The sequence below is a fragment of the Scleropages formosus genome, chromosome 18, assembly GCF_900964775.1.
Source record: "Scleropages formosus chromosome 18, fSclFor1.1, whole genome shotgun sequence".
Classification (NCBI taxonomy): Eukaryota; Metazoa; Chordata; class Actinopteri; order Osteoglossiformes; family Osteoglossidae; genus Scleropages; species Scleropages formosus.
The window spans coordinates 10,683,875-10,696,261 of NC_041823.1; the positions used below are offsets into that span (position 1 = coordinate 10,683,875).

Below are 12,387 nucleotides of genomic sequence, written 5' to 3' on the forward strand. Positions count from 1 at the left end.
ACCCGGTCCAACCCACTGCGCCACTGCACCCCCCAAAATATGAATATCAAAGATAAATAAATGCCAAAGATGAGTTTGAAATCAAATTAAGCATTAAAAACCCATAGCTGTTTTAAATATAAAAATTATACAGATATTCATTTCAAATGATAATGAGCATGGTGGTGCTTCAGGGACTAAAAAAGTCACAAGCTCTTGTACACCCTGGAGTCACAGCAATGATGCAATAATAATACACACACCCACACACACACACATTTTCAGAACCGCTCGTCCCATACGGGGTCGCGGAGCCTAACCCGGTAACACAGGGCATAAGGCCAGAGGGGGAGGGGACACACCCAGGACGGGACGCCAGTCTGTCGCAAGGCACCCCAAGGCGGGACTCGAACCCCAGACCCACCGGAAAGCAGGACTGTGGTCCAACCCAATCCGCCACCGCACCCCCCTGCAATAATAATAATAATAATAATAATAATAATAATAATAATAATTCATTGAAATTATAATGCCCCCGTTAAAGAAATAATCTGCAAAGAAACATTTACATTTATTCACTTAGCAGACGTTTTTGTCCAAAGCGACTTACAACGGATACTATGTAGGGTTACTAGTCCACACACCTTATTTATCAAGGTGACTTACACTGCTAGATACACTACTTACAAGGGGCCACTCATCCATACATCAGTGGAACACACTCACTCTGTGACACTCACACACTACAACTGTTGATACCTAGTAGATCTAGTGAAAATGAGCATCATTATTGGGCAGCTCATGCCCAATATCCCCATTATGTACAAAAAAAATTACAGAAAGTAATTTGTAGAAAAAAAATCATATTTTAATTTGACACAGGAATGCTGATTATATTTAGCAAGAGAATATACATGCTATTGAAGCAATTTCTATCCAAGGCCAGGTTGTATTAATTCTAGGTACGTATTTAATAATAGCGCCATCTGCTGGAAGAAGATTTTAAAAATTTCCAGTTGGTAGTCCTAGAACAATGCTTTGATTTTAAAATTTTTCACAATATTTCTATATAGACAACATCATAAACAAACAATCTAAACAAGGCAATATTTTCCAAAAGTGTTTTTAATGATAAAAAATGATGTAAGGAACTACGAAAATAATGTGTAAGGCAGCTTATTCTTGCTGGCTGGTCCAACGATTTGAAGTTTCATTTCATGAGCAGTTTTCTTTGGACTATAGTTTTTGAATGACTAACATTTAAGGCTTTTTATTACAAAAGTGAAATTTCAGATGTTTGTCAATGCACTTATAACCGGTGTCCCATCCTGGGTGTGTCCTCTGCCCCTCCAGCCTTACGCCCTGTGTTGCCAGGTTAGGGTCTGGCTCGCCGTGACCCCGCTCAGGATGAGCAGTTTCAGACAGTGTCTGTATTAGAAAGAGCGTATAGTAACAATGCTGCATACATTTTCAATTTAGAGATGTTTAAATTGTGGCTCATTCAGTTAAGAGTAATAAAGAGAATTTAATGAGCTCAGTCGCAACAAAAAGCAGTACACAGAGGAGTTCATTGGGACCAGGGCAAAATCATCTTGTCTTGGTGTTTTACCATTTTAATAAATTAAACTATTATAACCTGTAACATTTAAGTGCTATGGAAAACACTGGGCTGTTGAAGTACCTCTCTCAATAAATATGTGTCATTTGTACCTCTTAGTCAGGTGACCCAACATTAAATTTTTAATTATTAGACACACACTGTCTGAACTGCTTGTCCCATACAGGGTCACAGGGAGCTGGAGACTAACCCAGCAATGCAGGGCATAAGGCTGAGGACACACCCAGACGGGGACCCCAGTCCCCCACGAGGCACTCCAAGCAGGACTTGAACCCCAGACCCACCAGAGAGCAGGACTGTGGTCCAACCCACTGCGCCACCGCACCCCCCTAATAATTAGACTAGAATTTTAATTTTTTTCACTATTAAGTTGTACTGAGAGTTTTTGTGTGAAATTACTTCTAGTGGTACAACATTTATTCTAAGCTAAATTTAGGTCCCAAGCACGTCATGTGTTGGATATTGACACGGCCTACATCCACCCTCAACATCTGATGTCAGACGTCAGAGACACGCAGCCTCTCTGGCTTTAGAAGAACATACATGGCAGTCACCACAGAGCTTGATCTCCTCAACTGCAGCACAAAGCAGATGGCCTCTCCGACCAGCTTCCATCAGAACCGGAAGCTCAACAAGCATCTTAGCCTTCAAGGACATTTCAGTCTCAGCTCTCTGGTTGCTGCTCATTTCTCCTTTAAAACACCTTTTCCAAATACGAATATTAAAAAGAAATCCTGCCTAATATATTAATTGGCAAACTTTAATTCATTTTCATTTTGGGTGACATGAAATATTTAAGTGGGATAAAAATGTCAATGTGTCATCCATGCTTTTTTCACAAATCTATTTGCATAAATACATTCCAGCTGCAGTGAAAAAAATGGAAAGTAGCTCTCTGAAAATACAAAAACAATACATTTACAATCAACTTAATACATGTATGTTTGAGATGAGGGGGGCGCGGTGGCGCAGTGGGTTGGGCCGCAGTCCTGCTCTCCGGTGGGTCTGGGGTTCGAGTCCCGCTTGGGGTGCCTTGCGACGGACTGGCGTCCCGTCCTGGGTGTGTCCCCTCCCCCTCCGGCCTTACGCCCTGTGTTGCCGGGTAGGCTCCGGTTCCCCGTGACCCCCGTATGGGACAAGCGGTTCTGAAAATGTGTGTGTGTGTGTGTGTGTTTGAGATGAGAACATAATTATATTGCATAAAGTCCAAGTGAAATTCAACAGTCATCAAAAAGTGATGACAATGCAATAAAATGTTCCAATCTATTTAGACTTCTAAGAGACGGTGTTCACTCAACATGATTTTTACTGCTTGTTCAATGTACTTAATTAAAATTAGTCAATGTAACACAATTCCTTTGCATTGTGTCTCAACTTAATGTCATTGTGTACAATCCATCTACGTTTACTTAATCCAGTTGTGTCAGGACTATGTGAATAATATTTGTTGGGTCAGTGTATTGCTGAAACTGAACTGGAAAAGGGAGGATCTATAAAAAATATATATCTATTTATATAGTATATTGTATTATATATAGTTATAATTTGTTATATAGTTTAACATTCTATCACTTTATTAAATAGATATGAATGACACGTAATTAATAATAAATATAATTAATAATGTTATGCAGATGACATAGGGATAGGACCTGAGGGAACATGGTAATTCAGCAGAAGGTAAGAATTGCAATATAAATCTGATAGTATTCCGATAATGGCTGTCCACCTAACGTTAGATACAACTGTGTTTTAAGAAAACCCTACACTTTTTTTAAATCATGTCAACCTTTAACAGATTAGGCCTATATAGTTTCGCCGAGTGTCGCGATCGTCAAATCGGTGCCGTCGTGGCGGAAGTGGCCTCTCGCCGTGTGCCGGTGTTCCAATGACTGTTTTAATGTGATGACGCTTTACTTATAACGTCCCTGGAAAAAGGCTGCAATAAGTAGACTTAACCTTTAAAGCTATCAGCGGGCGTGTTTAATCAAAGACAGCTTGTTGCTTCTCGCTGAAATAAAGTTACAAAGTTGTTTCAGATCGCATTTTGTGAATACATTCCATCTGGCCAGTTTTATGTGTTTGTGGGTAATAATACGGAGAAGATGCATAAAATACAGCAAAAACCATTGTGAGCCAAACAACAGCTCCTAAAAATTGCGTCAGAAGCATTTATAAATACATAAAATAAGAACATTGATAAACATGCAACTTTTGTTAAAACACATGGGCTAAAGGTGTAATATTTTCAAATATCTACTGCACAGCTTGAGTCCGTGGCACTGCTGATGTTTCATCATGTTACCAGGACAAGTATCCGACTTGGTTTGCATCATCTTAGAGCTTAATTTTTCTGGTTTCATCCGTGAATTTGTTCCATCTTACCATACTTTAATTCATTATCGTTCGCTCGTGCGGCTCGCACAGCTGATTTGGAGCTGATCTTTTTCCCAGTGGGGTCTGAGGGCTGCCGTGACCGTGCGGAGAAATTTCTCAACAGATTGTCACCCTTCTCTACTCCGCAGCCAGACAGACTGTGCTATTTGTGTTTCGGGGACGCTGGAAACAATATTGAAGGCCGGGCCGCGTACAAGTCTGGGAGAGTCGCCCTCGGCGCGGGGACGTGCCATCTGGCGCAGGAGGTGCGCGGGCCAACGGCTCGGAAGCGGCGGCTCATCGTGTCCCGGTGAACTAGATTAGTGCAGCTGTGTTTCCGCTCAGGGAACCCTGCCCCGGGCAGACTTCTCAGCAGATCTTCCCCCACGTCATTTAGATCTCCTTTAAACCACAGCCTTGCATCTGAAGCTTGTGAAATACATTGCGCCCGTGTACATTTAAAATGCTTCATGTGCTACTTGTAGACGCTGTATGCAGCGTTCGGAGTTTGCGAACAACTGGCAAACGGGTGTTAAAATTAAGGGAAGGTCCTCCTTTTCTGTTCTTATTTAACACTTTCTTTCACCATCCCTATGGAAGTTATTTTAGGTCCATTATTCCCTTTATATATGAACATTTGTAATAATAATGTTAGATGTTTTGGATTATTTCCAGCAAAGCATTGTGTTTTAGTTTGAAGCTCCTTCAAAATAGCCGATTTTCTAATCTAATAACTAATCCTGAAATGAGGGTTGTGTATTTAAAGATTGAATCTGAGCCCATTTTTACTAGAGAGATGCATTTGTAGCAGGATGATGGAGAAAAGAATTGTTGGTATAACAATATTGTACATAGCTACTTTGTATGAGATCACAGAGAACATAGCTATGGAGATGGTGTAATTTCTACTCTGTATTTCGGTGACAGGTGAGATAAGTTCGCCCCATGGTAGGAACCAGCTCCACGATGGTGAGCTCACGGTTGGAGCAAACGTCTTCATTCCTGAGCGACGGAGACCCGACGAGGCCTGCGAGTGACCGAAAAACAGTGGACTTCCGCTAATCCAATTTGTAGATCTGTTCATCCAGAGCAGAATTAGGCTAGCCCTGTCAGGCAACTCTCCAAGCTCCCGTGAGAGTCACCGGCTTATGCAAAACAGTAAGCAGCACGAGTATAAAGGTGAGCACGACGCTGACTTTAGGCAAACACCTTCAAGAGCCAGAAAGCAGTAGGTGTGAAGGAGGCGAACTCACCAGGCCGCTGCAGCAAAATGGTCCTCGAAGGCTCTGAACTCGAAGCTGTTTTTGACGCCGACGTTGCCGTGAGTAACTGCCTCTCTTGGAATTCGTGGAAAACAGTTCCGATATTGCCGTATATACCAGAACTGTTTTGTTTTGTGCATTTGGAGTGGTATCTTCAATTAAACATAAAAAGTTGTAACATTACAGTAAATATTCCCATAATCTATTGAATTTCCAGAGCAAATGACAGAGAAACAAAAATACTAGATGAGAGAAGAGTCACATTTCTCAGTCAGACCTAAATTCCGAACAATTTCTTACACCAGCATATATACCAGTGTTTTACCAATTTGGAACCTCTCACATGTTTCATTGCTTGTGGGATTAATTCGTAAACTTGTCAATGAATCAATTAGCTCAACAAAACCAAGCGATGCATAACACCTTAAATCTGGAATATTATTTGCTCTCAATCAGTCATATGCGTATTGCAGATAAAACCACTAGTTTGTACGGTAGTGTATATCTTAGCTTGAGAAACCTCCTTTCTACAGTATTGCGCTGTGCATCCACAGGAACATGAGGTGGAGACCCCTCAAGGCAGAATTCACTGCACCATGAAGGGCGTCTCAAGGAAGAACCAACCTGCCATCTTAACCTTCCATGACATCGGGCTCAACCGTATGCGTCTCATTTTGATTTGACTCACTTTACACTGAAAAAACTTCACAACCACGACCTGTTTAACACACGCTCCACGCATGCTTTCATTGACTCGCTCGCCCTGCATTTACTTCATCACCATCAATCGAGCCCCTTTCAAAGTCATTACAAAATTAAAAAAAAAAAATCATATAACCAAGAATAAATGTCACAGAAGGTTTCTTGTGCATCTCTTGATTGGTTCTTTTTCAAAACCGGTACAGATAAAACCTGCTTCAGCAGCCTCTTCCACCACGAGGACATGCAGGAGATCACCCAGCACTTTGCCGTGTGCCACGTCGATGCCCCCGGGCAGCAAGAGGGTGCGAGGACACTCTCCACTGGGTCAGTCTCCTCACAGGAGGGCGTTAAGAGGCTGTCGCCTCGACCAACTGTCAAACTCCTGCACCTTCTTTCAGTCATACTCTATACTATATGTGTGTGTGTGTGTCAGTTTAGATAGCAAGGTATCAAAAAGGCACCAAAATCAATTCTGAGACAGTAACAGCAGTTATACTGTATGCCTATAACACACACACACACACACACACACGCACGTATATACTGTACTGCCACATCATTTTTTAAACAGTGATTTTAAACAGTTGTGTGCCTTTAAATAAGGAGTGACTAACAATGAATCAGTGAAACAGCAAGACCTGTAGGAGAGGCTAATCAATAATTTTGTTCTTAGGCCCAACCATAATATGAAATATACTGAACATTTCTATTTTTAAGTGGATATGTGTCAATTTGCTAGATGATTGAGACTCATGTGTTGCCGCAGGTACAACTACCCATCTATGGACCAGCTGTCTGATGCAATTCCTTATGTCATTAAGCATTTTGGGTAAGTCTTTCGGCTGTCAGTCACCGTAAATGGTTGCGCGTGTATACGGCACCAGTAAAAAGTGTGAGCTCACCCGACCCGTGTGGGACGAACTGGAGCCAAGAGTGAAAGCAAGGCAAACGCACAAGTGTCCTACACCTGCGGGAACCGCTGCAGAGAAGACGGGGAGATACGGAACCTCGTTTCCATTGTTAATCGAATGTCTAGTTGGAAGAAAAATGATTTTCCAGCAAGTATGCTTCACGTTTTCACTGGTACCGCATACATGAATAACAACATGTACTGTATTTGTGGATTTTTATCCTGATGATTGCTGGATCCACTTCCACTCCCTGCTATTGATGTAATATATTTGTGAAGAAGCTGCTAACCCAGAAGTGATACACTCAGTAAAAATGTATATTTGCATGAAGTCGCTTTTGATAAAAGCATCAGCGGAGCAAAACAATACATTTCTCGTAAGTTTTTTTTTTTTTTTTTGCTCGATTGAACACTTTCTTTCTCTTTTCCGACAGCTTGAGCAGCGTTATTGGAATGGGCATGGGTGCGGGCGCCTACATCCTTGCGAAGTTTGCCGTGAGTGGATTTTTTTCCATTCTCTTCTTCACTCAGGCTGAAGTCTGACACTTTGGTTAAAGCAGGATTAGACCTGAGAGGAAGGCGTTGGGCGTAGTAAAGTGTTAACAATATAAACGTAATCCTGCATAATTTTCACTGCGAGGTTAAGCACCTGGAATGTCTTTCAGGGTCCCACAGCTCATTTTTCCCCAAAGGTTATTTGTCTGCCCGAACGTGATGTTCCTTGTGGGAGCGATCATAAAAGTACAACTCCTCAAAATGTGAGGAGCGTAAAATCTTTGCTGTCATGTCATTGAGGCTTTCGGTTGAAAAATGTAAGTTAATTCACCGGTTGTAATTCATATTGTATCTATATTATATATACCATATTATATCTCGTTGAAAGAGCAGTTTGTGCAAAGCCAGAAGGCAGGGCCGTGTTAAGAGCTGCCACCTTGCATCTGAAGGACCCAGGTTTGACTCTCTGATCCCACTGTACTACCCTTCGGCAAGCTCCTTTCCTTAAGATGGAAGAGTAAAAAATGGGTAAACAGTCATAAGCGGCTCAATATAGCATATCTATCACAGTAAAGCCTTTTGTGGAAAAAAGCATAAGCTATACAAATAATCATAAATGTGCACAGCTGCACTACTGCGGCTTGTTGGAAGAGCTAAATTCCAATCGATACACCTGTGAATCCCTGTGTAAACGGACGGATGTTTTTCTTACCGTAACACGGTTTTGGTTACAGCTGAACTACCCAGAGCTGGTGGAAGGGCTTATTCTAATCAATATTAACGTCTGTGCAGAGGGATGGATGGACTGGGCCACACAAAAGGTATCTATCTATCTATCTATCTATCTATCTTTTTTGTCCCATAACTTTGAGCAATGATGTCTCTTCATATATTTAATGATGTGTTAACTCTAAGGGTTATTGAACGCTACCTTCACATAGTACAGCTGTAAACAAAGCAAATGCTGTAATGAAACAGCATGTCAACAAAAGACTAAGTATTGAAGTCAGGTTGTTGAGGTTTGTGTTACTGGGATGAAAATGAGCTCTTCATTGGCTGATGGTTAAAATGATTATGAATACATTGAAGTCTGAGTGCGAAACTGGTTGCAGATTACAGGGTGGACCAACGCTCTACCCGATATGGTCATCGATCACCTGTTTGCGAAGGTAAACTTTTTCATTACCTGAGTCACCCCTATAGTTAAGTTTTAGAGGTATTGGTGAGACGTATTTAGGTGAAGTAGTAGAGAAAAAAACAACCCTAGTTTATCCTGCTTGGGAGCCACAGCTAAGAAATATAATGACATCTAGAGTGATTTACAGTAAGGACGCAGCAATAGCTGTGTCAAGGCTCGGTCTTGTAATCCTTAGAAGAAAGAGGAAAAACAGGTGCAATTTTCCCCTAATATACAGGAGTTATAGATTTTTCCAAAATGTCTTAGTGTTATTTATTATTTGTTTGTTTATTTTTTTAGGAAGAAATTCAAAACAATCCCAACTTGGTTGAGACATACCGCCAATACATCACGAACGACATTAACCAGACCAACCTGCAGCATTTTGTCAGGTCCTATAACAGGTGAGGAGCGACATCCTGCGTATACTCATTAAATCAGCAACATAAAGGTATCCTCAGAATCCTGAATTCATCACAAAACAAATACCCAGCATTCCACAGTTTTAATATGCTAAAGTACCTGTGGCACCGGGGGTCACTTTAAGTATTAAAGTTTGCGTGTTGGAACCTGTGACAATGTTGTCCTGAATTTTTCACCTTCAAACAAAACTGAAATGTTACAGGAAAGGCAAATGCTATGCTGATCTTTCTGTAACATCTGTATAGAGTATTTACAAGTTACTAAAATACACACCTTTTCCCTGAATGTATATATAAATGCACTGTTTTGCATAAATTTATCACGGAAAGTTATCCATATTATGGGGGCGCGGTGGTGCAGTGGGTTGGACTGAGTCCTGCTTTCTGGTGGGTCTGGGGTTCAAGTCCCGCTTAAGGTGCCTTGTGATGGACTGGCGTCCCATCCTGGGTGTGTGCCCTCCCCCTCCAGCCTTATGCCGGGTTAGGCTCCAGCTCCCCGCGACCCTGTATGGGATGAGCGGTTCAGACAATGTTATCCATATTTACATATTAATAGATGCTATAAGTAGGCAGAGAACAAAATCACAAAATATTGAGCTTATTTACATTTTTTTATTGTGACCAATTTCTGATTTGTCTTGTTTTTCTATGCAGCCGGAGGGATCTGGAAATTGAGCGATCGCTTGAAGGAGAGAATATGAACGTGCGAACCCTGACGTAAGTAAAAGTCAGCACGTTCTTTAGGATTTCTTTGTTCCAGGTCTGTGGTTTAAGGAAGCTTTCTTTCAGGTGCCCCTCCCTGCTGGTGGTCGGCGACAGCTCACCTGCTGTGGAAGCTGTAGTGAGTGCAACACTCGCGCCTTGCATTTTTCACACTGACAGCCAACTCAAGTCTTCATCTAGAGATTTTTCGTCAAGTTTTCATTGTTCATCTATACCTCCCAAGCACAAAAATGAACATGTATTAATGTGCTACGCTTTAAAAAGTTGCTTTTTGGTTTTTTTTTTTTGCTTTAGGTGGACTGCAACTCTAAAATGAATCCCACAAAGACTACACTGCTCAAGGCTAGTGACTATTTCCCATTATTACTAGATCATCATCAGCAGTACGGTAAAATAAACGATGGATTGCTTACAGTGACTTAGCAACGTGTGCAAGTGATTTTAAAGGAAGTTCACAGTTTCTGAACTGAACCACATCAGGCACAGTAATTTCCACAAACATGCAAAGTACACAAAATAATTCTTAAAACAAATACTCTTACGCTGCCTTAAAGGTAGTATACAAGTAGTAGACAAAAAAATGATCAGACAAAGAGTTTTTCTAATGGGACCGTGTTTCATTCCCAAGCGCACACTTTACAGCGAGTGTTTTCTTCTTGTCTCTGTACAGATGGCAGACTGTGGAGGCCTTCCTCAGGTGGATCAGGTACAGAAATATTGCTAAACCCCATTAGACTCTTACGTTTACTCTCACCACACGTTTGTGAAAACAGATCTAACGTACTTATCATAGAGGCTCACTTTTTTATAATTTCATGTTGATTATATAATAATAATATATTTTTTTGTAAACGGTCTTACAATTTGTGCAGCGGTTGCACAGTTTAGGAATAAAATCTCAATTAATAAAATAATTATGATCAAATAAGAGTGATCTTATGTGTTCCACCCACAGCCTGGAAAACTGACAGAGGCCTTGAAGTACTTCATCCAGGGAATGGGTTACAGTAAGTACACATAAGTGTTGCTCTTTTTACTACGCAGGGAAGCCGTTTTTGTAAAAACAATTCTAACGTAAAGTTTATGTGGGCTGCACGGTACAGTAGGTATTTATCATCGTCACATTTGTGAACAAGTCTTTTGCGACTCGTGAACGTACCACACGGATGGCGGCTTACACTCGATCTCTTCCAAAAGTGCCCTGGGCCGGCATGACCCGTCTGGTTCGCAGTCGCACAGCCTCGGCCGCTAGCCTCGGCGCCGAAGACAAACGCAGCCGAAGCAACACGGGCGAGCAAGGGCCACGTGCTCGCGCCCACACCGACACCTCCATGGAGAGCGCCACCGAGCAGTCCTCACCCAAGTGATTCTCAAGCTAATGACAAACTCAGAGCATGATGGGATTGGCAATGCGTGATGTTCAGGGAGGAACGATCCGGTGTGACATTTAATTTATATGTTACTGTTTTCTTCATAACTTCTCAATGACAATTGCAAAAATTATTCCATCTTTTGCACTAAGACACACACTTCTTTTAATGAAAGCAGGTAGTTAATTAGTATTTATGAATATCACAATGTAAACCAGGACTCTTAACTGTTCAGTACTGAATGTAAAGGCTGTTTAGTACATTGGGGATTCAGTCACTTTTCTCAGCAATTATATTACATTTGTTCATTTAGCTGATGCTTTTTTCTAAAGCAACTTACAACTGTCTACCCCTTTACCCAGCTGGGTAATTTTACTAGAGCGATGTTAGATTAAGTACCTTGCTCAAGGATATTATAGCAGGTAGTGAGATTTAAACCTGTGACCTTCAGGTATGAAGGCAACAGCTCTAACCACTATGCAACCTGCTGTTCCTTGTATATTAGCTGTTTATAAAGACAATTATCTAGCATGTACATACAATTTGAGGTGGTAAAACCAGATTATGGAGCCTTCTGAAAATTAAGATTGTGCCGAAATGCTGCAAATAGAAGGAATGTTGACAAATGTTTTAAATGACTGTATAAAAGTACTGTGGGAAACTGTTTTTTAAAATGCAAAATTGAATGCTGTTTATGGATTTTATTTAAAAAAATAAATGAAATGTAAATGCAGTAATGCCTCAGCTTGTCTTTTTTACAGACAAGGATGGTGTATATATCAAATGACTGGATCAACTATATTTCTAAAGAATTTTTTCTTCATCGACGAGGAAACTTTGACTATACTGCACATTAGTAAGTTTGGGAATTCCAATTGTAATTAAATTGCCTGTAAAGAGACAGAACTTGGTCCTGAAGAGAGGAAAAAAAAAAAAAATACCGCACTTTGTTAAACTTACAGACTTAAACTGAAAATAAAGTGTGGATCAATATCCTTTGCCATATTGTACATTTATGGCTCAGATAGACTGTCAGATGTATTCATGTCAGATGTGCCACATTTTTGTCCTACGTGATCCATCTGTCTATCCAGTACCCATTCTGCCTGTGCCACTAGTTTGTCTGAGCAGATAGACAGACAGCACAGCTTCAAAGGTCATGAAAATCTGGAGCCACAACATTTTTTTTAATAGAAATATTTTACATTTATTACAATGTTGCATCACTGTGGCTTTTGACCATCAAATACTTCCAAAAATTATCACAACAGTAAAAGTCCCTTTTCAACTCGGACATCTCTGTCCACATTGCACTTGTGGCTGATATTCCGTGAATTAAGTTGTCAAGGTTTG

At 40.9% G+C, this 12,387-nt stretch overlaps 1 protein-coding gene across 1 annotated transcript; it reads left to right on the forward strand.

Annotated features, from left to right (window-relative positions):
• The first annotated feature begins 5,243 nt into the window (after positions 1 to 5,243).
• ndrg1b (N-myc downstream regulated 1b) lies at positions 5,244 to 11,031 on the forward strand. Its single transcript, XM_018762768.1, has 14 exons — positions 5,244 to 5,294; positions 5,790 to 5,895; positions 6,141 to 6,261; positions 6,704 to 6,766; positions 7,282 to 7,342; positions 8,077 to 8,163; positions 8,455 to 8,511; positions 8,820 to 8,923; positions 9,596 to 9,658; positions 9,731 to 9,782; positions 9,959 to 10,006; positions 10,335 to 10,370; positions 10,620 to 10,671; positions 10,862 to 11,031. The coding sequence occupies exons 1-14, from the start codon at positions 5,244 to 5,246 to the stop codon at positions 11,029 to 11,031; spliced, it is 1,071 nt and encodes a 356-aa protein (XP_018618284.1).
• The last annotated feature ends 1,356 nt before the right edge of the window (positions 11,032 to 12,387 follow it).

What these genes read in the sequence shown, in the direction of transcription:
- ndrg1b (XM_018762768.1), top strand. Translation starts at nt 5,244, where the DNA reads ATGGTCCTCGAAGGCTCTGAACTCGAAGCTGTTTTTGACGCCGACGTT. An exon ending in CCATGACATCGGGCTCAACC is followed by an intron (nt 5,896 to 6,140) that starts GTATGCGTCTCA and finishes AAACCGGTACAG; the next exon opens with ATAAAACCTGCTTCAGCAGC. An exon ending in GCCTTCCTCAGGTGGATCAG is followed by an intron (nt 10,371 to 10,619) that starts GTACAGAAATAT and finishes TTCCACCCACAG; the next exon opens with CCTGGAAAACTGACAGAGGC.